Source organism: Puntigrus tetrazona, chromosome 14 (assembly GCF_018831695.1).
Source record: "Puntigrus tetrazona isolate hp1 chromosome 14, ASM1883169v1, whole genome shotgun sequence".
NCBI lineage: Eukaryota > Metazoa > Chordata > Actinopteri > Cypriniformes > Cyprinidae > Puntigrus > Puntigrus tetrazona.
This window is the reverse complement of record NC_056712.1, coordinates 13397849-13422549: the sequence shown is the minus strand read 5'-3', so window position 1 is coordinate 13422549 and position 24701 is coordinate 13397849. Positions and strand designations below refer to the sequence as shown.

At 35.1% G+C, this 24701-nt stretch overlaps 1 protein-coding gene across 2 annotated transcripts; it reads right to left on the bottom strand.

Annotated features, from left to right (window-relative positions):
- Positions 1-14856: 14856 nt before the first annotated feature.
- cnot6b (CCR4-NOT transcription complex, subunit 6b) lies at positions 14857-24330 on the bottom strand. Of its 2 annotated transcripts, none has more exons than XM_043257436.1 (12): positions 24188-24330; positions 23065-23186; positions 22765-22951; positions 22154-22239; positions 21968-22072; positions 21670-21738; positions 21426-21583; positions 20909-21063; positions 20647-20801; positions 19609-19842; positions 18952-19154; positions 14857-18688 (listed from the first exon to the last, which is right to left on the bottom strand). In XM_043257436.1, exons 2-12 carry the CDS (start codon positions 23174-23176, stop codon positions 18476-18478), a joined length of 1677 nt encoding a protein of 558 aa, XP_043113371.1. In that variant the 5' UTR covers positions 23177-23186; positions 24188-24330; the 3' UTR covers positions 14857-18475. The 2 variants fall into 2 exon arrangements, with proteins under 2 accessions (XP_043113371.1, XP_043113370.1); XM_043257435.1 differs by having other exon boundaries at positions 24145-24298.
- Between the last annotated feature and the right edge of the window lie 371 nt (positions 24331-24701).

Here is a 24701-nt window from a genome sequence, read left to right as displayed (position 1 = left end):
ATGACTCCCATGATGCATTGCGGAATGAATAAATTACGAGCTGAATTGTCTTGTATTTATTCATACTATTTTGTTTTATTTTTGCTGATTTTATTAGACTTTTTAGTAGCCTGTGATGTTCAGAGTTGATTTTTTTTAATCTGAATATGCTGTTTGTCATGCCCTTCTCCTATATTTTTGAGCTGATCCAAAATTCTTTGGATTGTACTGAAAACGCCAGATCTTCTCTTCTAGAACTCAGAGATTAATGAGTAACGAGTATGCAATTATACAACGCCGTTACCGTTACTTATAAAAAAAATGCGGCCTTACTATAGATTACTATACACTAATACTACTGTAGGCCTATCATTTTATTTTTCAGTTCACCTGCAGTGTGACGTACCTGTATTTGACGCATCGTAAACTAGTGTAAAGGGTCGCCGTAGTTTTATATACACGCAGAACTGAAGAGCAACATATAAACGGAGCTCCTTCGGAATTCGCCGGTTTTTCTAGTAGTGGGCGGAACTAACGAGCAAACAACAATCTCATTGGCTGGCGCTCACCTATCCCTGTTCAGGATTTCAGCAAATCAATTTGAGCGAACGCAGACAACGTGATTAATATTCATGAACTCAGCAGGTCATTAGTCCTAGTGAGTTGATAATATTTATAACAATTTTGAATTTCACAGATGTCTCTCACGTTGTTCTACAGGGACAAAAAAAATAATAATTTATAATAATAATAATTTATTCTATTTAGTGTGTATTTCATTCATTTAACATATTTAATATTGGGGATATCCAAGTTTTTTGACATATTAATTATTTTTTTAAGTAATATAATTATAATAATGTAACTCAGTTACTATTTGTGAAAAGTAACTATAAATAATTTATTTTTAAAATCTGAAAAAACAAGCCTTTGAACATGTCTGTATCATCTCCATATAAACAACAATGTGAATTTGTAAAAAGGTTTTCATCATGTGCATGCTTATTACATTTTAGCAGATTGTTTATTGATCGCCAACTACTGGCCTGACATGCATAGCGTAGTGTTTGTTTGTTTTTTACTTAATTTTTTACTTAATAAAATGCTATTTTACATTTTTAATGGTTCATTGGAAGCATTCCATTTGATTACTAATAATTAATTCCAATGTGTTGAATTAATTAATAATATTGCTTGTAACCGTTTTTTTAAACAATTTTATATAGTGAATTATTTTTTTTACAGTGCCAGAGCTAATATTTTTAGTATATATTACTTAATGTTTTTTGTGTTGCAGTTAGCGCTGTAAAAAAAAGTATAATATTTTATAAATTGTGTAATATTATATTTATTATATTTTACTTGCTAATTAATATAAGTAAAATCTAACAGATTTTAATTTAAATATTATTGCTCTGTACTTGTATGTATAATTACACTTTAACAAGGACACTTTAAAATAAAGTATAATTGATTTATGATCGATAATGTTGCAGGCCCTAATAAGTACTATGAGCAATGTGCATCCTTACATTTAGGCCATTAGAAGAGCTTTGTAACATGTTCATTGCTGTTATGAGGGTCATGAAGAGTGCAGAGGTCTGGGTCAGGGATCCGTACCCAGGGCTAATAAAGGCCTTGATTCCCTCTTCACGAATCTCTATCCTATCGCAACACCCCCTCTCCACCCTCCCTCCGACCAGTGTGCTGTTGCTGAGCAACGTGCGGTCTAGTGTTGGCGAGCATGGCTGTTTGTTCCCGCCGAGCTGTGCTGAGAAAAAGGGAAGACACAAATTGGTAAACGGCAGCCGCAGACCCAGGAGGCTGTGGATCAATGTCTGTACAAACAAACTCTGCCGCTCTCGCTCTCTCTCTCACTTTCTCTTTCACCCTTTCTCTCACCTCTATTTCATCAACTCTATGTTAATGATTTGGTTAGTCTGTTTTAATAATTCAGCTCAGGCAAATGAAGTTTTCATCTCAATCAGAATGATTTCGTTCTCACATAATCTAAAACAAACAAATGTTAAATGAAAAGAAGCTCGAGCTTTAGCTTCCGCTTGTCTTTTGCTTTACAGTGGGATCTTAATTTGTAAATATGAACCCCCAACGTACTGATCTAACAGATGCGATAAACGCAAGTGCTTTACGATACAGCTAGCATTCTAGACTGAGAACACTATTGATTCATTTAACTGAAATGTCTCTTGACCTTTGACCTTGACGCCACACAGCAGTGTAGTCCATGAGAAGACAAAATGTGTTTGTCAAAATTCTAAATGAGCTTTTTTCTGAAGTGGTCACACCACACAGAAAAATGAATTGGAAATTGAATTGGAAAGACAGGAAGTGGAATTTACGGAACTGTACGTTTAGTTTTGGGTTTAATTAATGATTTTTAAAAATGTAAATAAAACAAAAGTCTTAAAATAATTGATAATAAAAAAATTAATTTAATTACATTTAATTTTAAATGTAATTATATTTTAAATGAGTTCTCACTGTTCCTATAAGTTCCTATAATTTTGACTTTATTGTTCAAAGGTTTAAAGTGATTTGAGCTGTCTGAAAGTAGAATATATATATATATATATATATATATATATATATATATATATATATATATATATATATATATATAAAACTTGCCACAACCTCAACCCTAAAACTGACAGCAGGGCCATGAGCAAACAGAAATAGCGCAGGATTAAATGACTTAGAAATAAAAACTTGTAGCGGTCAGAAATGTTTGTCCTCTTTATACACGAAAGCTTAGCTTTTCTGGGTCTGTTTAAAATCCTTGTTTTTATTTTCTCACTGTTCACCTAAAAAGCATCATTAGTAGACATTGACCAATTCCAGATATAATTTTTCTCCACTGAAGGGCACCGTGGGAAACAAACAATACATCAAAACAAAATCAAAATCAAAACGAGCTTCATGAACATCAGTAAACAAATAAGCAGCACCAACGGTTTTAACCAGAACAATGCAAACCAGAATGTTTCCGCCATGTCGTTAAGGTAAGAGTCTACGCTGTTTTCGGGCAGGATGTTAGTCTAGTCCTCTAGACATGTTTTTCTGTGTCACTGCTGATCTAAATGGCTTCATGTCCACCATCAGTTACCAAGTGATAATTTCACTTGCATGTGTGCTGAAACATCTTGAGCAACAGAAAAACATGCCCAGTTTGACTAACTTCTTTAATAAGGTAACAGCCTTTGGACACTAGATCTGTACTGGCTTTGTGAAACGGCCACATATGGAACGGTAGCACACAACAGCCTTCAAAACACTCGCTTCAAGTACACAGACGCTTAATGACTGTCTTATTTATAATATTAAAAGTTCTTTAAGAAAATACACTTTTGTTCTAGGGATCTATTCTTTGGATTTAATGATATGATTTACTGTAAATTGCTGTACTTTTTTTACCACACAAAGATGTCATCCTTACTGAATATCACAGTAGGCCGATGTTGTCTGAAATCACAACTGTGACAGAAAAAAGAGGAAAAGGGGCCACACTTTTTTAAAAATACTACCTGTTCGTGAATCATTTTGCACATTTGCTATCTTTGGAGGGAGAAAATAAGAGAGGGAAAAGGAAACATCAAATAAATAACTTCTTTTCAATGTAATTCAATGAAAAATAATGGAATCACATTAATTTTATTTCAAAAAATATTTTTTGCAAGGATGCATTACATTGATCAAAAGTGAAAGACTTACATGTTGCTATAAAAAAAAATCTAATAAATGTTCTTTCGAAAGTTTTCATCATCAGAGAAACATGAAAATGTATCATGGTTTCCATACATTAGGCAGCACAATTGTGTTTAACACTGATAATAAAAAATACTGTTTGAGCATCAAAATCAGCATATTAGATTGATCATGAACTGAAGTGTACACAAGACACTGAAGACTGCAGTAATGATGATGCCATCATAGTAATGAATTACATTTGATAATGTATATTTAAAATTTTTTTTTACTGTTTTTGCAGTTTTGATCAAATAAATGCAGCACTAGACAGACCTCTTTCAGAAGGGATGAAGCTAGAATTTTGCACTGACCAGTACAATCAATCAATCAAAGTTTTGTACCATGTTTTTTTGAAAACATGTATCAATAACAGATGGTTTTGCAAAGAAAACATTTTATTTATATCTAACTCCCCCACCCTCAACATTATCAATCTGTCTTCTTGGGTTGAAAACCTCATCATTATTTTTCTTTTCTGTTCTTATTAGTCAACTTTCCGTGTCTGACTTCTCCCATCTTCAATAACATGTTGTGATCATGTGTTAGGTCAAACCGCCTGGATCCCATATGCACGGTATCAGCGCCTGAGTACTTCCATGTGCGCAGGACGGCGCCAGAACCGGGCTTCCAGATAAACACAGAGTGAGAGTAGAAGAGAAACAGCGCCATGGCTCTGTCTCGCTGGCTGGTTCTGTTGATAGAGGCAGACGCACAGCAGCAACAGCAGCTGTAAACATCTGCGGAACGCTGAAGGCCAGAGGCTCTAGATGTTCCTCAAAGCAACACAGCATGCCATAAATTACAGCCTCGACACTTCATAGCAATTAGTCTCGAATCATTGAGACATTCGAACTGGAATTTATTACATTTCTGAGAAAAAAAAACAGTATGATAAAAGGTGATAAAATAGGACAGTTTTTAGCACAATTGCTTTTAACTCAAGCACTACATTTCTTAAACACCAAATTATATTTTAAAATTAAAATAGAAAACAGTTGTAATTGTAGAATTATTTCACAATGTTATTATGAGAGACATTTAAAGTGCCCGTATAAAGACTCATTTTTTAAAACCCCTCCAGTGACTGGTCAGTTTGATTTAAAGCAATGTTTGTGAGCTTTTAACGCTCCAAAAGCAACTCCTAGTGGCAAAGAATGAATTTGCATTTTCATTCACAGAAAAATAAACTTCACAATAATGTTTCATACTGACATAAACGTGAAATTTAAAACTAATACTTTCAATGTTTGAATGGTGATGTGGTTGTTATGAACACAGAAAATATGCCACTATACATACACTTATACTCGGACATTCAATAATGATCATAAGTTTATTTTTCAAATTTATGTTAGTGATAAAATGAATAGTTCTAGTCCTGACTTGTGATTGTCAAGACAGTGCTCAAGTCATGTTAAACCCCTGTAGTAAAGTAACAGTTATGACATATAAAATATTAGTTCATAATAACAAATAATATTTTTTTGTGTTATACAACATAATCTGATCTAATAAAGTGACTGTCGTTTAATGAATTAGATTAACAAAAGGATAAAAAAAAGTCTAAAAGCATTGCAACTCTCTTCCGCAATTATAATATAGACAAAAAGCATATACAAAAAGCAATAAAATATAAAGGATTCGGTCACTCCTTGTTAACCCTGTGTCAAAGCAAAATATTTCACATTAGCAAGTGTGAAATTACATTCAAATTAATTCAAATGCAATCCATTACAATATCACATGGCACAATCAGGTACGCTTGCTTATGTAAAAGAAATGCACTAATGAATTTAACGTGCCATTTGATCAAAATAAAAGTGTATTTAAACGTAACCAAACTGCCTCTGCCTCTTCTCTGCATAAAAGTTTCATAATGTTCTCCCATAAAAAGAAATACGGAGGAGGTGTGAGCATAATCATCTCCTGGACTTAGCCCTGATGTTGACACATTAGCTGACTAGGTTACCCGGCATAACCCCACTTCATCTTTCCCTCCTGTCATTTCAAGCTCAATAAATTCTCAAGATGTGAATGTGTGTGGCTGAATATAGTTTATGGGCAGAAGAAACACAGAACCAGAGAGCTGGAAGGTGGGGAGGCAGACTGGACTCAGAATCCAGCCAGAACCCAGATGACATTTTGATAATGAACTCGTCTCATCACTCACACAGACACCGAACTTTGTAGACGAGGCCCAGGACACGCACACACACACACACACACACACTAGTAGGCTTTTAATAAGCGATGTCTCCTAAAGATCACGATCAAGAGGGAGGTGGCATCTGTACAAAAAGGCAAGGAAAAGAAGGACAGTGAGGGGCCATAAAAATCAATTGTTGGCACCCAGCAAGGGCTAACTGGTTTATGCTAACAGCCAAACCCTGACCTCTTGACCTATGCTTGCTCTGCCCTACACTCATGCGGCAGAACACTGTACAAGAAAAGACAAAAAAGCCTTCAAATAGCAGACAGCAGTGCATGAATATATGCAGAAAAGGTAAACATGAATATAGTTAATATGGTTTTTCTTCGCAATGTAAAAATAATTCTCTTACCAACAGAGCAGGAGGAAGACAACTTTCCCAACCCAAAACGAATTCGCCGCTCGCAAGAGCCTACGTTTTATGCAAATGTAAAATGATTAAAAGCTATTTAAAAGTTATTACTCCAGTCTTCAGGGTCACATGATCCTTCAGAAATCATTCTAATATGATGATTTGATTATAATAAGAAGTGATGTTGAAAAAGGTTTACTGCTAAATATTTTTTTCACATGATTCTTTGGACGACAAACAGTTACATTTTAATTCAGTGCAACCTATTGAATAAAATAATTTCTTCAGGTAAAAAAGTATCTATAATCGAAACCAATAGTCTTACTGATCACTTTTGAATGGCAGCATTTGCATGCTGTAATATTTTATTAGCTGACTTTGCACAAGAGCTATTACAGAACATGGTAATACTGTCATTTTAGGAGCATAAAATGAACCTAAATTATTTAAGAGGCTTTTAATTATGTGTTTGAAACCAACAAACCACCACTAGAGAAAACATTTATGAAACTGGATTTTGACACAAAAAAGAGCTCTCTCTCTCTCTCTCTCTCTCTCTCTCTCTCTCTCTCTCTTTCTCTTTCTCTCTCTCTTTCTCTCTCTCTCTCTCTCTCTCTCTCTCTCTCTCTCTCTCTCTCTCTCTCTCTCTCTCTCTCTCTCTCTCTCTCTCTCTCTCTCTTCTCTCTCTCTCTCTCTCTCTCTTCTCTCTTTTATTTCTCTTTCTCTCTCTCTCTTTTTTCTCTCTCTCTCTCTCTCTCTCTCTCTCTCTCTCTCTCTCTCTCTCTCTCTCTCTCTCTCTCTCTCTCTCTCTCTCTCTCTCTCTTCTCTCTCTCTCTCTCTCTCTTTCTCTTTCTCTCTCTCTTTCTCTCAGTTCTACAAAATCACATTAATTTTTTTGGTCAGTTGTACAAAATCACAACAGAGGCTCTGAGCGGAAATTAATGCATTAATTATTTACAATCACAACAACAAAATAGACTACAATACTTAAGAGATGAAATGAAGATGATGTTTGATAAATTCTTTGATTGATTATTGCTGTACCACCAAAGTGACCTTGGCGAGGATGAATGCTTCTCTTTAGCGTATGTGTGCTTGTGTACACAAAGGTGACCTGATGTTCCAGTTTACAAACATACCTGTCCTTGAATCTTCTCGTCTTTCCTCAGGCGTTTCCATAGAAACAAGTGGGGTAAGCCTGGGTGTGTGATAACAGCAGGTAAGAAAGCTTTGGCACCTTACTGAATATTTAAATCCTGTTCAGCCACTCATCTCACATATGATTTTGTGAAGTTTCAATGACAGGCATGGCTTCATCAAGAATTGATGGCACAGAAACAATCATTAAGCACTGCTGTATCACGAACAGTGGGCGCAGTAAATGTTTAATGTATATATTGTGCTATCGGAATAGTTCAGCACAAGCTTTAAAATAAAAAAATAGAGGTTATTTATTTCATTTATTTTTATATTCTTCCAATATAACACTCCAAATATATCCCAATGCACCTTTAGGGGGTCAGTATTTTGCTCATGTGCTCAACAATGCCAGTGATTATACCCCTTTAGCATACTTTGAAATGGTTATAAAAGATTAGCCTTTTTAAAGATGTATTTTAAAGGATACAGCAAAAGCAACATCATTTTCTCTACACAGAATCCAAATGTCTCAAAAAGAGATACTAGCCTCTGGGGCAGCAGTGTTTATATTTTATGTTTTCTAACAGTGTTTGCTTTAATTGGACCACTACACCTCAAAGCTTTCAAGTGTCTTCTGTACCTGTCTCCACTCCGGAATACAGAATAAAACAGATAAGACGCACACATTTTTACTTTACTAGATCAAGTATTAAAAGAGAGTTGCTCTCTATTAAAGAAAACTAAGAAGAAAAAGAAAACATTAAGTGTTTGTTTCTTCACTTCACGAGGAAAACTCTTTAGATAGTTAGTCGGAAACTCAAATAATACTCAAAAATGAAACATTATTACATTTGCAATTACAACAAAGTGCAGTGACAAAAAAAAAAAGTTACAAAAAAAATACATAGATGGTATGTATTATATAGTTTAGTCAGTTACTATTATTGCTATTATTATTATTATTATATTATTATCTATTTTGACTTTACATTGTTACATTGGTTTAAACATTAACATTAAAAATGAATAAAAATGTTTACAGAATTAAACCAATAATCTTGCTTAAATTACACCTAAGCGAAGAATTCGGTTCATATTTTTGAGGGACATAATGGCAGACAGAGACATGTGAAGACGTGATTACGATGTTCACTGACATTTTCTGCACTAGTGTCAATCTCGTCAGCTCTCAGAAAACTACAACACGAGTTCAAGCTGCACAGGACCATCATGGTCGCTCAGCTTAATGGAAGCGACCTTAAGTTTGGGGCTGTTGTTGTTGTTTGGAGAATTTCACTCCGGAATCAGTTCAAAGAGTTTAACATTACGCAACAGACATTTTCTACTGTCTCTTTCATCGTGTACACCAATGCGTGACCTTTTGTTTCGGCGCTGTATACTGCTGTTGGCTATCTACAGGTAGGGTAGTTGGCTTTGCACTCTATCATACACTTTAGGTTAAAAAAAATGATGAAAAAACATCATTGTCATTATTACCACATTCTGTAATTTTAGTGAAGTCACTAAAGTAAAAAATAATTACACAGTAGCTATAATGTTATGCTAACTTACCTTTATATACACACAATCTACATTAACAAATTATATAAAAAATATTTATTTAAAAGTAAATATAAAAGCTATAGCTTTCTTACATGATAGACTATATATATATATATATATATATATATATATATATATATATATATATATATATATATATATATTGTATATATTGCACATAAATTTTAATAATAAACATAATATAATTCTATTATATCTTTTAAAAATCTATTATAAAATATACTGTTAATATATAATAGAATTGAAATTGATATTTAGCATTTGTATTAAAAATAATAACAACAACAACAACAACAACAACAATTAATTAAATTATATACAGCTTTTATATATATTATTATTTAGTTTAAGTTAGAAATTTAATTTAGTTTTGAAGAGGAAGATCAAAAAGTGTTCGCAATTGATCTAAATAGCCTATTCTGGATGTTTGAGTTTTAATTGATAATAGCTACAAACTGATGAGAGAAACAACATTCTCTTCCAAGGCAGGGTTAAAAAGCTGGTCTTTAGATCCAAACAAATAAAACTTTATGCACAATATTTCAGCGATGAGCAAGGACCCAAAACATTGACATCTGTCCCACATTAAAGCTTGCAAAAAAAAACAGTGACAGGCTCAAAGAAAAGCCAGCTCCATGCCGAACACAGACAACAGACTGGAGACACGCAGCCAGAGCTGTAACTGAAACACAGTGGGCCAATGTTTGGAAAACACAGCTGACCCCGAAATTTGGAAATCAGTGGAAAGTGTCAGAAGTCTGTGGCTCTTTGTATCTGAGTGAATGCTAAACAGTCATCTATATCATGTAATACTGAACGAGAAAACCTCCGATGTTTTCATCTCAGTGATGCATACATTGACTGAAATACCCTGCTGCACGTAATCTGTGAATGAAAACCACATTCATTATTTATGCAGTAGGTGGTGTTTAAATCTGTATCCAATTTTCATATAACTACTACTAAAAACCAACTTTCCAATTTTACTCTTATCCAAATAGTCCAATAACTCAAAAAATTTCCTCTAGACTGTCGTGACTAGGATGATCAAACCTGGCAGACGCATTAGACTCATGTTAAACTCTGGCAAACAATTTTATCACCTCGTTTCTTATAATGCCATGAATGCTCACAGAGAATGTTCAATTGTAAAGCTTTATTTGATGACCTAATGTTAGTTTTTTAAACATAAATCTACATGATACTTACATTTAATTAGTTCATTTTGTCACATAATACTCAATAATTTTACATTAAAAATAACAATTAAAAAAATGTATGGTCCTACTTTATATTAGGTGGCCTTAACTACTGTTTACTTACATTTAAGTTAATAATTTGGTTTTTAATGCACTTATTGTGTACATGTTTTTAGATTTTAAAAATACCTATATGTAATTACATTTGTAATACATTTTTGCCCTTGCATTTATAATTACACTATTGACCCATCCATTACACCTTAACCCCCCCTTAAACCTATCCATGCCACCAAAGCTGTCCCTAAACCTACTCGTATCTCACCTCAATAGCATCGGAAGTGTTTTGCAATAAAATATGACCACAATAAATACACTGTACTTACTTTTTGGTCTAAGTAGTAGTTAAGGCCACCTAGTCGCTTAAACACTACTACTAAACGTTACATTCAAGCGCATCCTTTGGTTTAGCTGGAAAGAACTTAACCAATCAAATTCCAGCGCAATGTCCCAAAACAACCCTCATTAGGTAACCATAGAAACAACATAAAATCCTCCAACAAACTTCATTTGTGTGCTATTTGTCTGCCAAATCTAGTGATCAATATCATAGGCCTAGTTTTGGGTGGGTGGGTGGTTTGCCACCTTGATGTTAATGTGTAGTATAAAGCTATAAGCGTCTGAGAAGTCTTGTGGTACGACTAAAGAACAGTGTGTCCTTCCAAAGATCAAATGAAATCTACTCCGCTGATCAATACATACGAAAACAGCATGTACTGCATGAAATTCAATAATGATCATTAAAGGGAGAGCTCACCCAAAAATGAACATTCTGTCATCATTTATTCACCTTCACGCCGGTCTACACCTGTATGACCTGAAACTAGAATCAGCAACAGATAAGACAGTCCAGGTTACTACTGGCTTGAAACAAAGTCTCGGCGTTCAAATTTTGGATAAAAGCCAAAATTAAAAAGATAGTTCACCTAAAAATAAAAAATACCCCATGATTTACTCAAGACCCACAAGACTTCCTGTATATCGGAAAAATCTAATCAGGTAGTGCAGTGAATAACATTTATTTTTTTAATAGTCCAAAAGAAGCCCGATAAAGCACATCCACAAAGCAAGCCAGTCTCTTCAGAAAATCTGGACTCAGTTTATTGAAATTATTTTTACAAACTTGTTTAAGCTTTTTGAAGTGGTTGCATAGACTGAAGGAACAGTGGAGGAACAGATTTCATAAAAAAAATAATAATAATAATATGAGTTTTGAAAATAAAATCTAGTGGGTTTAGATTGACATGAGGGTGAGTAAATGACAGAATTCTCATTTTTGGATGAACTTTCCTCTTAAGGAGGATGGGCAGAAAAAAATACATGGTGATGAGTCTAAAAAGATGAATTAATGGTAGGTGAGCTTGAAGACCACCGCTGGGCCTCTTATCGGTCATAGCGAAGAAATGGTGAAGATGAGACATTTAAGCACTCTGAGGAAAGGCGTCACGCCACTGGAAGCCCCTTAAAGCCTCAGCTGTTGTTTGTGGTCGTCAAGGCTACCTAAACCCTTGTATTTCACATCTAATTTCATGGTTGCTGTGGAGAGCAAGTCTGCCTGGCTCACCCTTGACAACGGCTAATCCCTGAAAGTTCAGGTGGCCCTCCTTACCAAGACAACGGCATACCAGAGCCATCATGAGAAAGGCAGCGTCCTCAACACTGATAATTAAAAATAAGACCTTTTCATCTGCCTAACATTTATTAGCATCACTGACAAATGCCGTTTGTGACCCTAGAGATGCTCATTACAATATCGCAGCTATAGTTCATTTCAGGTAGTTGTTCAGTGGTAATTTCAGACACTTTGTAGAAAGGTACTGTGAGCATAATTTCTTAAATATTATTTGGAGCGGAAAAAAAACAACAAAAAAATTTGTGTAAGTATATACAACTATATTGTATTATAAATTTGCAAGGATCTGATTCCCTGGATACGTGCAAGTCATTTGTGCATTTTAATGTAAAAATAATAAAATAATAATAATTTAAAAATAACAAAATAACATCAAATAAAAGTTTTTAAAAAGTAGGATTCAATTGAAAAGCCTAAACTTAGTTTGCATTTATTTGATTTACAAATTACAGTTAAAACAGTACAATTGTGAAACATTTTAGCTTTGAATTGTGCTTTTCTATTTCAATATATGTTAAAGTGCTAATTTTATGGGTTATGAAAAGATTTTGGGAGTCTCAAACAGTAGGGTGACATGCATGCAAGGTCAAAAATAAATTTTTTTATCCATAATAGGTGCACTTTAAAATGCATGTGGTCAAAAACACTGAATTTTCAGCAGCTATTGCTGAAGTCCTTGGTGTCTCATAATCCTCTGAAATCATTCCAAAATGCTGATTTATTGAGCGAAAAAAAAAAATTGTTGACTTTTTTTTACATTATATATGTCTTTATCGTCATTGTAATATCCTTGCTTACTAACATATTATTAATTTCTTACCAAAAAATGTATTTGCCAGTTCCATCAAAGCTAACTTATTTTTGGCCTTTTATTCCTTCTGGAATTGTTTGTAAATCACCCATAAAGCGAGCCGGTCATGTTTTCCACAAGCCTTTGCATGAACTGTGGTCAGGTGCATTAGCGTTGTCGTAATCCGAGGAAAGAGAAAGGATGCTAACGAGCGTGACACATCTGCTAACACTTAGAGAGATTTTGAACTCTGCCACGTCAGTGTAATAACCAGCAGGCCCAAACACTGGACTCTCCATCCATCTACTGCTGTGAGATGAAAGACCTAAGAGAGCACAACCAAAACAGAAGACGTACAAGTCTGCAGGAAGAAATGAAAGCATCTTGAGCATTTATAAAGAGAGTGGATTTAGGTCGGCTCCAACAATCATGAAAATTACACAGTCCACCGTGAGTTAAACAAGTGATTTCCCATATACTTTGCTAGATAAGACGTCTGATTTTCTGTTTAACCTTCGTGATTATTAAGCTGCAGTTTAATTGTGTGTAATTCAGGCTCGTTATATGCCAGTGTCCAAATTCACATGGTGCTGTGGGTCAGATCAGGCAAGAGGTAATCCATTTGATTTTATGATTGAACTAACTCGACCTCTACTAGTTTAGAGCAGGTAAAGAGTCACCTTTCCATTGGCAGAGCACTCTATTTCTGTTTTGCAGACAAATCACTGCGGAGGCAAGAGAAAAATAGCATAAAGCTGCTTGGAAAAAGTTATCCTACAGTTAATTTTCAATGCTGTGAAACTGTCATGGATGAGCACAAAAAAGAAAAAGAAAGAATGCGTCTGTAAGGATAGCAGAAAGCACTGCCTATAGGCCGGTGTAAATCATAACTCAGTTTCTGACAAGAAAGTTGTTAAAAAAATTTAATACTGTGTAACTAATTTCCAAAAAGTGAAAATTTCATATTTTAGATTCATTAAATGTAAATGTCAACATTTCATGTGTTTTCATTGAAGTACATTATTATTATATTTCCTAAAAAAAATTATTTGCAAAAATGTCAAATTTGTCCATTTATTCACTCAAAACTTGGTTGTGGCTCCTTTAGCACAAACTCCAGCGAGGAGGGAATGAAAGTGATCAATCTGCTATTGAAACTTCAGCCATCAGCCTGTTTCTCTTGAAAATATACCATAGATTCCATATGGGCTTCAGGTCAGGCATGTTGGCTGGCCAATCAGTAATATCGTGGTCAGCAAAAGTAGTTTTGGCACTAAGTACAGGTGCTAATGTCCTGCTAGAGGAGATCAGCACCTCCATAAAGCTTGTCGGCACATGGAAGCATAAAGTGCTCCAAAATCACCTGATAGAAGGCTGTATTGACTTTGGACGTCACAGCACCTCAAATCATCACTAACTGTGGAAACTTCACACTGGACTTCAAGCAGCTTGGATTCTGTGCTTCTCCAGTCTTCCTCCAGACTCCAGACACTTCATTTACAAAAGAAATGCAAAATTTAATTTCATCTAAAAAGAAGACCACTGAACAGAAGCTCAGTTTGTTTTCTCCTTAGACCAGTGATGCTTATGAAGCCATTTCTATTTCAAAAGAGGCTAGCCCTTTTCCTGAAGATATATATATTTCATGAGTTCGCACTTACATATAATTAATCATAGTAACGGTAAAGGTAAGCGTGTTTGGCGTGCTGTCAGGGAAAGGGCTCGGAACTTGGTGGACTACCGAGTCCAGAGTTTTTTCCTCTTGTCCGTGAAAGCGGACAGGGCTCGGTGACCGACCCCGATCCCTGAGTCGGGTTTTAAAACGTTTGATATTAACATCATTAACATTTTACTAAAATGCTAAATCACACGAAGGGACATTAAGCAACACTTGAGGTCTATTTTGTGTTCTCAGATGTGTGGTTTGTTTTCTGCTGCGGTCTGCTCACATTGCACCACCTTGTGGATAACATCTCGTATCGTAAGACCAAAAAAAACCCAAAAAACAAGCCACTCGTGAAAGTGCCACAAAACACCATTAAATCTTTATACGAATCAAAGTGGTCTGACCAGCATACCGCATTCTGGAATACCACCAAAAAAACACTTTTTAATCACAAAGAAATTACAATATTACAATAGTCATGAAGCAGAAAGAATTTATTATCAACCATAGATAGGAAAATACATTAGTGTAAAGGAACCTCTATGTACAGATCTCTAGAACTAAGAATACAGAGTACAGACAGAAAATAGTTGTTTACCATTCTTTTCCAGAGATTGATTTTTTTCTTCTTTTTTTTAAAGAGCTGCCTGTTTTTGATTTTATTAAACATTCATTGAATATCGCAAAAACTTTAGTTTTTAAATTATGGATGTATATGCATCTCTGCTGGCTTAATCTTGAATGGTAAACAAGAGTTGATCCCATGTACTACATGATGGCTCATGGCTGTATGTACAGTGTTAGTCACAGAGAAACTACTACAAAAGGTCATTGGTCTCTACGAAACAAGTGTTCTGAGGTAAAAATCAAAAAGGTCCAGTTAATCTAACAATTTTATTGCAGCAGGTTTTCAGTGTTAAAAAAAACCAAGGCTGGAAAAGTTTGTTATAATATAAAGGGTGAAGCAGAAATCAAGCAAGACGTAATGAAAAAAAAAAGATGGAAGGACAGTAAAGAAAGACTTGTTCCATTACGTTCCAAGTTTTTAGGTCTGGGAAGGATGAAAACAATTTGTCTCAAATACCAATATTACTTTCTAGCCTTTTTAGCATCAGTCTTTTCTCCGATTGAAATGCACAGATATATAAATATGACAGAAGTCATATTTTACCATGCAATTTAACTTAAGCAGACAGCATCTCCGCAAACGCCTGGTGTCAAACAGCTCTCCATCATGAAAATAAACTCCACAAAAACTAGTCTACTTACAAGCAGGAGGCTCTACAGATCTGAATCTGTGGGCACCAGCTTTGCATCTTTCAGTCAATGTAGCAAATACATTCTAGGACCAATAATCAATGTTAAAAACTGTGAAACAGATCATTAAATAAAAATAGACACCAATAATGCAGGAGAATTCATTATATACACACACACACACACACACACAACACAATTAACTTTTGTAGAAAGGAAATAAATGCAATACACTTTTTATTCACACTTTACAAAAAAAAAAAAAAAAAAAAAAAAAAAAATCTCATTTCTACTATAATACCATAAACAATTCATGGTCACTTAAGATAAAACAAAACGCTGAAGAATATTGTAAAGAGGCCCCGAATAACAAAAGACTGCTCTGGTTCTTACTGTTAAAACATAGCAAGACGTAAAAGCGATACTGCTGCATAGTTGAAAGAAACCGATTTGTGACATGTTGAACGCGTGATGTCATCAGTTTAGTGAACCAAAATACATTAAGCGCTAAACACCTAACTACAAATAGACCACTGCCAGACATCATTTACAAGTCTTAGAGATGATAATTTGGTCCAAAGGCTCAGAACTAAAATGTTATTTTCAAAAATTGATGAAAACAAACTCACAATTGGCTTCAGAAGAACACATCAAACTGGCACTACACAGGAAAGATTATGGCCATGTAATATGAATGTGAAAATTAAAGTATACTGGATTATTACACACAATATGAACTTTAAAATGTTTGGTGTTGTTGCAAAGAATTATGAACACAAAGGAAAAAAAATATGCAGATAACTAAATATTAAAAACATCCTCAATACCTGATTTCTCAAGACTCTTCGATCTTAGAAACAAAGATACACTGGTAGCATAATGCAATTTAAAAAGAAACTACTGAACTTCCACCATTTTTTATTTGTTTGTTTTTTTCGTTTTTTTCAAAGACAAGTGGTTGGGGAGTTGCTCAGCAAAGACTTTGCAAAACAGATACATAGTCGCACGATATATAGGAATGGCAGGAGTGTTATTGACTTGACTTCACACAGACAGATGGCATGTTACGGAGCTTTGCAATTCTCCTCCCATATATATATGACAGCGAGCTTTAGATAAATGATTGGATGGATAAGAAAAGCAAGCAGTCTAAGATTTACAAAAAAAAATAAATTACTATAGTAAAAAAAAAAAAAAGTGCAAACTGAGCGATGAGTGCAAAAGTATGGCAGTGAGAACCAGGAACAACCTCTTTGTCTTTTATACTAGCTGGTAAGTTTTGATTAATTTTGATAAAAATGTAGTTTACAATACAATCTTTTTAATTTTCTGAATTTGGATCATAATTCATTCTTCATACAAAAAGAAAAACAAAACATTTTTAAAAAAGTATTCTTGCATGTGGCTCATATACAATCAGGTCAAGCCAAAATCTGTGTTTTTATATATATATATATATATATATATATATATATATATATATATATATATATATATATATATATATATATATATATATATATATATAAACAGACAGATTCAATAATATATATATATATGATTAAATTTTGTACAAAGACCTCTGATACAATATAGAAGGTGGTTGAGGCTAGGTCAGAACTTTACTAGCCTTAGGAACAGTGCTACAGATCTTTCCAGGATGTGTGTGTGTGTGTGTGTGTGTGTGTGTAATGAGAGGATGAAAAGGTATGCGAAAACCTTTTCCTCCCAATAAGTGAGAAATCGCTGGTTAAAAGACTCCCTGGTTAAGTCTTATATAAAACCTCCCTTTCTAATAAAAACCTTCTGTTTTTAACCACAGTGAGATTAAGCGCAGTTTAAATTATTCACATAGCCTGTTGTAGAAAGAAACAAAGAGTGCCTGCCTCCATAGAACGGGTTAAAACAACAGTGTGCAAAAAGCAGTGCCGCTGAATTGAGACATCTAAAATAATTTGGTTTACATTTAGCACAAATAAGCTCACACCTCATCGAATCCCACCTAAAGGGGAGAGAGAGAATTAAGTGCTTTTTATGTTGTCTAAGCTCATTTAAATCATTGTGTAACAGTGCCCTCGCTTAGAACGTCTAAAACGTTCAGAATATTGCACCATTGATGGGAGAATAAAAACATCAGGAGATGAAGCACCGATGTAAAGCGAGTTCCAGCACCGCTCAAGTGGAAAAGCTCTCAGGGTTCCACTCTCCTTCCCGGTTTGGGACTGGTTTTAGTTTTATTTGGTCTGTAAAACACATTGGTCACTCATCCAAAGGTGAGCTGTGTAAGTGTGTATGAAATGAAGTTCAACTGCAAGTCCAAGTGGGAAAAAGAACTTCAAAATACATGTTTAAATTGAGGCTGAAATCATAAAGGAAATAGGTTAATGCTTATTTACAAGATCAGAATTGCAACAATGGCTGTTTTTTTTTTTTTAAGTGTTAAGGTCTGTCCATAAAAATAATTAAAACAGTCGGCTATTCCTTTGAATGTGTGACCAAGTGAGATACCCTCCTCTTATAGTTTGGACACATTTCATGCACACAAGCTATGCCCAACAATTAAAAGTAGTATGACAATATTTTAGCCTATGGGAGGGAATGAGTCAACCAATAATAATAATAATAATAATAATAAAAAAAAGGGGTCTACAGCTTAACAAATAGAGAAAAAAAAATCCCTGACAAAAAGGAATATGTTGGACCCTAAAAATATAGTAGAAGAAAAAAAGAAAAAGAAAAAAATATATATAAATAAAAATTGCTTAGAGGTTTTATCGTTTTTCAGAAAACTAATAAGATCTGTGACTCTGCATTGCCATGAGTGGCCAGAAGGGCTCACTACCTGTGTCCAGCTAAGTGGACTCCATTGAGAAGGGGAGGATAAGGCAGGACCAACTCCAGTTGTGCAAACAGGGAGAAGTGATCTGAGGGGATGTGAGGGTGTGGGCAACCAATGATATTGTTCTCAAGGAGCCAGTTTGTGTCCAAAGGTCCGAGGACGCCCAGCACGTTCAGTTGTGGTCTGGAGTAGAAGACGTAGTCAATGACACCCTAAATTGGGTTTAAAAAGGTGTTGTGAGCAAACGTTACATGACAAGACCAGTTTTCATTCTTTCTGCCGTTCATCTGTTATGGTATGGTACAGTGCAAACAAGTGACAAGTTTTTTTTTTTTTTCCTGCCATTTTTCTGCCTTTACTATAAGTGCAATACTGGACTTAATCTTTTTTTAATTTTATAATGTGAAGTCATCTCGGTACCGCAGTATTTGTCAGGGCTAGACAATGGCTATCACTTTGAACTCAATGTACTTACTCTGAAGTCGAAAGTGTAATTGGTGTAAGGCATAAGCACATTCTCGTAGGCACTCTTCAGCTTGAATCCATGTGTGATCCTCCCATTAGATGTGCCGTTTTTGCCATTGCAGTTGAAGTTGGTCAGGCTGTCACTGTAGCGCAGCTCCTTGAAGTCTTTGTGTGTGCAGTCCACCCCACCTGTGCTCAGGTACTCCACTACACCTAAGGTCAGATTTGAAACTCATTAAACATGTCTGGACCACATACCTGTATCTACTGCTGATGACTATACTATCAAAAAGACGGTTCAAAGGCAATACAAGATCAAAAATCTGCCTGATTTACTTTTTTAATTAATCTCGTTGTCCATCTTGTTTCACCAGAGCTTGATCTTCTTTATAAGAAAAGTTTTTACATTTTCCAAAAAAACCTGCCTTTAAAACTACTTTTCAACAATGTATTCATTTAAATGATTTATTCTAAAGCCCTACTTTCAATTGATTAATTCCAATTTGGCCAAATTCTGTGACATTCAGCTGTAAATTCCATTTTTATGACTGGATTCCAGTTCATGCTTTCCCCATTGCTGAGGTGGTTCAACAAAATAGTTCATAGACTCAAAACACTACAAAATAGAAAAGACACGTCCTATTTCCATGCCTGTAAGAAAGTTTACCTGAGTCGGGAAGTGAATTGAGATCAGCACAAAGCACCAAAGGGATGCTGTTGGTTTCTCCAGACACAGAGGAGAGCTTCAGACTGCGAGAGGCTTTGTCTATGATATTCTTCACCTCTGACAGGAACATCATGGTCTGTACCAGCTTCACGTCAGAATATTCTGGATCCCAGTGCATGTGAGCATTAGCCACTAGTAGGAGCTGCTTCTCCATAGCATGGACAGATTTACCTGCTGTAGAAAGATAAAGAATGTTTCGTGAAGGCATTAAAGACATAAAATCTGCCTGGATCAAAATAATGTAGCCTTAATTAAGAGCAGTGAAATACACTACAAATTATATTTATTACAATAAGTGACATAGCTCTTTCGAAAATGGTTTGAAAAATAGGAAATCATGTTTCCTTTTCCCTCATTTAAGCTTTTTTTGTCAACATAAGGCATTTTATAGAGACACTATTTAAATCTATTTACAATTAACAGCTGTTGTTATTTTTGTTTAGTAGTATATTTGTGATGCATGCAGAAATGCTTCAATTTCGTATATTTTGGTATTCTGTCGAGATTTCGTTAGCTTTAAGCTGCAATAGTAAACTTCACTCAATAAATACAGTACTGTGTTTTTGAAAGATGTCTCGTTTAAAATGCATTGCTTATTTTACCAAAATAGTAATATTACGAAATATTTTAATGTAATTTATTTCAGTGACGGCAAAGCTGAATTCACAATTTAGAAAGTAGATTCTTTTTTTTATTATTTGAAACAGATTTGTTGCCCTCCAAAGTAAAAATATTTAATTTCACTTAATTTAATGCGCCTTTGCTGCGTAAAAGTATTAATTTATCCAAGTAATGAATGTATTCATTAAAAATACAACACTGGCCCAAAACACTAAATTACTGTAGAACCTTTTATACAATATTACAGTACAAATTAATGGCAATGTTTTAGAAAACACACTAAGGTCAGGAAAGTGTTTAGTTGTACATAAAAACGTCACAAAAAGAAAACAGATTTGAAATTGTGCAGATACTCACATGACAACTCCAACAATTCCTTCTTTAGCTCCAGCAACACAGCCACCCCAATGTTGTCCTTGGTCATGACCCGATTCAGCATAGCCTCTGAGCCCTCTGAATTGGCCATAGCCAGCTGGTTAAACTCTACTGTGTGTTTCTGCACCATGCTGAACCTAAAAGCAAAAACGATTCCATGTTTTCAATAAAACAACACTGAACTAAACCTCTCATATAGAGTCTGACACCACACTTCTCAACCTTTAAGTGTTAATTCACTCACTTTTCAGTCTTGTAGAATATTGCACATCCATCTACATGTTTCCTGTCCGATTCAGACATGGTTCTGGCCCGGGACTTTGGACTGAAGAATCCATCATATCCCTGTTTACTTAGCTCCACAAGGAAGTAGTTGTAATACTGCTCCGTTTCCACTTCCTGTGCATGACACAGCAGACTAAGTGACTCAAACAATGCTGTAGGGGATAACATGCATTGACTATTCAGGGCTACCTGTTGTGCATCACTGAACTTAAAAAAAAAAAAAGTGACCTTTAAAAAGGAACAACACAAGGAGAATGCTTTATCTGTTAGGGCAGGCATACTCAAATACACTAAAGGTTATAAGTAGCTTATTATGTGAAACAAGCATATGTATTATGTAATTTAATTAAACATATTACATTTATGATATGCTTTAAAGCTCTTTAAAGACTGACAAGCATTTTTGGCAGGTCTGAGATGTTACTGTACATTTTGCTGTAAAAAAAAAAAAAAACACTACAACATTTAATTTTTACCTGTAAGCTGATAATATCTGCATTGCAGCTGAGGATCTCCTGCATAATGGACTTTTTCCTGTAGCTCCAGTTAAGGGCCCAGGATGGGCAGTAGCCGTAGAGCTGACGTGTAGCATACTTATCACACAGCACGTTGTAGCACATTACAGTTAACAGGGCTGGTGAAGCGAAGAGAAAAAAAGAAGGGTCATGCAAAATGTTCCTAGATTTTGAATTATGTTCCACTGTTGTCAAAAACAAATACCTGTTGGTCTTGTTCTTTCGGGCTCCTGCAGCACAATCCAGGACCTGGACGGAGGTGGCTCTGTTTGGACTTAGAAAGCAAAGCATTTGTATTTAGGGTTAGTCATTCGAATAATCGAATGACACAGTACTTGGGACATTTCATATTAAGTCACCAAAAAATCTTCAACAACATACTAAGATTACTTGATCAGTACTAACAACGAGTATGATTAGCCTTGGACAACAGTCCATGACACTATAGAAAATGAAACGGACATAGATAAATGCTAAACAGCTATCTGGCCTGAGACACCTACTGCGTTTGATAGCACCGTTAAGATTGTCCAAAAGGTAGTTCAGAAGTCGCCGGGTACCATCTGGCTCCTGGTAGAGGCTCATAATTTCTTGATTGAGTGGATTGCCTGTAGAGAGAGGCTCAAAAAAATCAGTAGGGATTTCTCTACAGACTGAGGATGTCAATCACCAGAACACTGAGCACTCACCTTTTAACCCCAGTGTTTGTAACTGAAACAATTTCCCCAATTCGAACGGCAGAACCCGCAACTGGTTGTTATTTAAAAGCAGTTCCCTGTTGGAAACCATGAAACAAATTATCATTTAACAAATAACAATACACCAATCAGCTGTGTTGAAATTAATTCAAATAAATGCAGTGAAAACTTTTAATATTTGCTTTTAATAGATATTCCTTCTATTATATCAATAATAATAGAAGGAAATGTTTAAAAAAGAAATTAAACAAGTATTTAAACTAAACTCAAATACATCTGCTCAAAACTAAAAAGTCATTATTAACTGTTATGAACAATTTGTTTCATAATTACATAATGATTGAATGAACATAAAAAGGAATTTCTAGGTGATAATGGATGAAACAGTTAATTGACATATATAACATTGAGATAAGATAAGCCTGTAAATCCCTGACATTTCCATTAATGTGTAAACCTGTCGGGAGTGATCTAGTTTCATCAAGAGTGCTCATGAGACTGTTAAAGGCCTTTTTCCATTTTCCCCCCTGTATCACAAACACAGTAAATGGAACAAATGATCCATGGAAAGAATAGCACAGGTTTTACTCCAAGCACCTCACCTGAGAGACACCATGTTGCCAAGCTCTGCTGGCAGGCTCCTGATCTTATTGGACGACAGGTCCAAGAACTCAAGGTTGTGCAGCTTGGCAATTTCAGGTGGGATGCGTGACAGGGAGTTGTCACTGAGGTGCAGAGCAGTGAGGTGTGTGAGTGACCAAAGGCCCGAGCTGAGACTCCGAACATTACCTGAGAACAAATATTCATAAAAATGTCTCTCTCTTTCTTTAATATATTTCACTTTCATTGCAGCAGTGATCTCAAGGTGAGGCATCTATCAGAGGGTTTACTTTGAGACATACCAATTATTTCTAGCCCATCCCAGATGGATTTTTTCCCACTGTTTGCCTCCTCACTGGACATGATAGTGTACATCCGCCTGGAATCAGGCGGGTCATATTTCTCCTTGGGCATCCCTAGACCACTGTGGGGGACAAATACATAATCAGGTTTACAGAGCGTATGCAAATACTAGGCCTGTATAGCATCTGCTGGATACTGGTGTAATTTGATTCACACTTAAAGACTAAAAAAAGTACTATGAATCTATAAATGACCACTAATATGCTGACATTTATCCTTATTATCAATGTTTTGTAGATAAATACTTTAGTGAGAACTTTGATACATTACCATTTAAAAGTTTCAATTGTAAAAATGATCACAAATGTGTTAATTTATTTAAACATAATTAACATAAAAGTTAAATAAATAAATAAATAGACAGGCAGCTACATGACCTCGTTAACAGGGATTGTCAAAACAAACGTAACACGATAACTACTAGCTCCTTACACAACCAACACACCTGTTACACACACTTTAACGCTAATAAAAAAAAGAAACAAGTCCAATAAATACCCTATCTTCGTATTTATAAATTGTGCGTGTCGAATGAAATAGAAAGTAGAAATACAACCAAGCGCGCTAGCGAATAAACAACTAGCTCTGTGCTAAGCTAATGACCCAATTAAACTCAGCAATATTCTAAAACGCGGCACCCACAGTGACATAACATGAAATATCACGTTAGTCATGTACTTTTTAAAAAAGTGATAAGCATCCAACGCATCCGTTTACTGAAGAGTTAATATTTTCACATAGCTAACATGACTTGCTAGCAGCGTTAGCCACAAGCTAATGTAAATACATCGTTGCGAAATATTTAATCTTAATTAACACGTGTATATGGGTTACATAAACTGATAATTAGGAAACACTTTGTACACGTTTTAAAATTAACAACGATTTTATACAATATTCTCTGCATATAAACAAAGAAAGGCTAACTAGTGACGTTACAGCTGTAGCTAACTTAGAAACAAACCCAAACAGGCACTCCGGTCAGCAAAAAATCTTTAAAAACGATGTTTCAGAGCTACCTTCAATAGCATAACAACTCCTGAAGTTAGCTGTGTGTCTTACTTCGGCGTTAATTCATTCGTTCGTGTCGGCTGTGCAGCTACGGGAAGCAGCGCAGCATCATGGCGGAGGGGTTTTGTCCAGCTGTTGTGCTACTCTCCAAAACAAGGGTCCATGTGCCCATATCATGCTGTTCATGTTTCAACCCCCAGTGAGACGACTACACAGTGCTCACAAATGATGTCTAGGTATGCAGCTCTTTAGGATTCGAGACGCAGGCATTCTTATCCTTCCGATTAATTCCTAATGTTCTTTTTTAATCGTGTTCTAAACGGAATAGATGTCGCGTGCGACTTATATTTGATTTTTATATTTGCTTTTATATGACAGATTATTTGTGCTGAATATTATTTTGGCATTAATTTAACTAAAAATAAATAAGTATAAAGTAAGTAAATAAAATACACATTTTCATACTGTTAAGGGATTAAAAAATGATTTGGGTATCCAGAATTTGGACAAATGTTTTCTGTACAGAAAACCATATAAAGCTTGCATTTATTGTATTCCTAAATAT